The following is a 1117-nucleotide window of genomic DNA, read 5'->3' as shown; positions in this document are numbered from 1 at the left end:
CTCTCCGCTGGAGCCGGCGCTGCCGCCCCGGGGCCCGAGGAACCTTGGGGTCTGGTATTCGGAGGAAGCCAGGAAAGCGCGCAGCCCCCGGTGAGTGCAAGCCCCGAGCGCTCTAGGCTGGCACGGACCGGGTCGGCGCTTCCCGGCTGGACGGCGCGCCCCCTCTGCCTTTCACGCCCACCCCTCGGGCTCCCTCTGCTCTGTCCCTGCCTGAGACGCGCCCACTCTCGCCCCGGCTTCCAGCCGCGGACCCCGGGGGAGCCCGGCAGCCCGCCCGGCGCGCAGGACATGCACCTCAACAGCTCAGCGCCTGGCCCCCGGGTCTCCCGGGCTGGCGACCCCTTCTTGCTACCGCCGTCGGGGCTGGAGGCAGCGCCCCTGGCCCCGGGCTTCGGCAACGGCTCGGGCGACCTGTCGGAGCCCGTCCCAGCGGTGCCCAGCAGCGACCTGGACGTGAACACGGACATTTACTCCAAGGTGCTGGTGACCATCGTGTACCTGGCGCTCTTTGTGGTGGGCACGGTGGGCAACTCTGTGACGGCGTTCGCGCTGGCACGCAAGAAGTCCCTGCGGAGCCTGCAGGGCACGGCGCACTACCACCTGGGCAGCCTGGCGCTGTCTGACCTGCTCATCCTCCTGCTGGCCATGCCCGTGGAGCTGTACAGCTTCGTGTGGGTGCACCACCCCTGGGCCTTCGGCGACGCCGCGTGCCGCGGCCACTACTTCCTGCGCGACGCCTGCACCTACGCCACAGCCCTCAACGTGGCCAGCCTGAGCGTGGAGCGCTACCTGGCCATCTGCCACCCCTTCAAGGCCAAGATCCTCATGTCCCGCAGCCGCACCAAGAAGCTCATCAGCGCTATCTGGCTGGCCTCTGGCCTGCTGGCCGTGCCCATGCTCTTCACCATGGGCCAGCAGAACCGCAGCGCCGACGGCCAGCACCCCGGTGGTCTGGTGTGCACGCCCGTCGTGAGCACCGCCAAGGTCAAGGTCGTTATCCAGGTGAGCAACCTCTTCAGGGGAGCAGGAGTCGGAGGGCACCAGGCCAGGGTCTCCCCTGTGCCTTGGGGCAAGGGTCCAAGGCACACCCTCAGGGAAGCCTCAGCGCGTCTCTCTC

At 69.7% G+C, this 1117-nt stretch overlaps 1 protein-coding gene across 1 annotated transcript in view; it reads left to right on the top strand.

Moving 5' to 3' along the window:
* The first annotated feature begins 288 nt into the window (after nt 1-288).
* The window catches only part of NTSR1 (neurotensin receptor 1), a 49505-nt gene continuing 48676 nt past the window's right edge, over nt 289-1117 (top strand). The window contains exon 1 of the mRNA XM_007462255.1: nt 289-1002. Coding sequence (XP_007462317.1) covers nt 289-1002 — 714 coding nt within the window. The remainder of the gene's footprint in view (nt 1003-1117) is intronic.

This window comes from Lipotes vexillifer, unplaced genomic scaffold (assembly GCF_000442215.2).
Source record: "Lipotes vexillifer unplaced genomic scaffold, Lipotes_vexillifer_v1.1 scaffold1798, whole genome shotgun sequence".
In the NCBI taxonomy this organism is placed as follows: Eukaryota; Metazoa; Chordata; class Mammalia; order Artiodactyla; family Lipotidae; genus Lipotes; species Lipotes vexillifer.
This window is presented reverse-complemented; position numbering and strand designations above follow the sequence as displayed.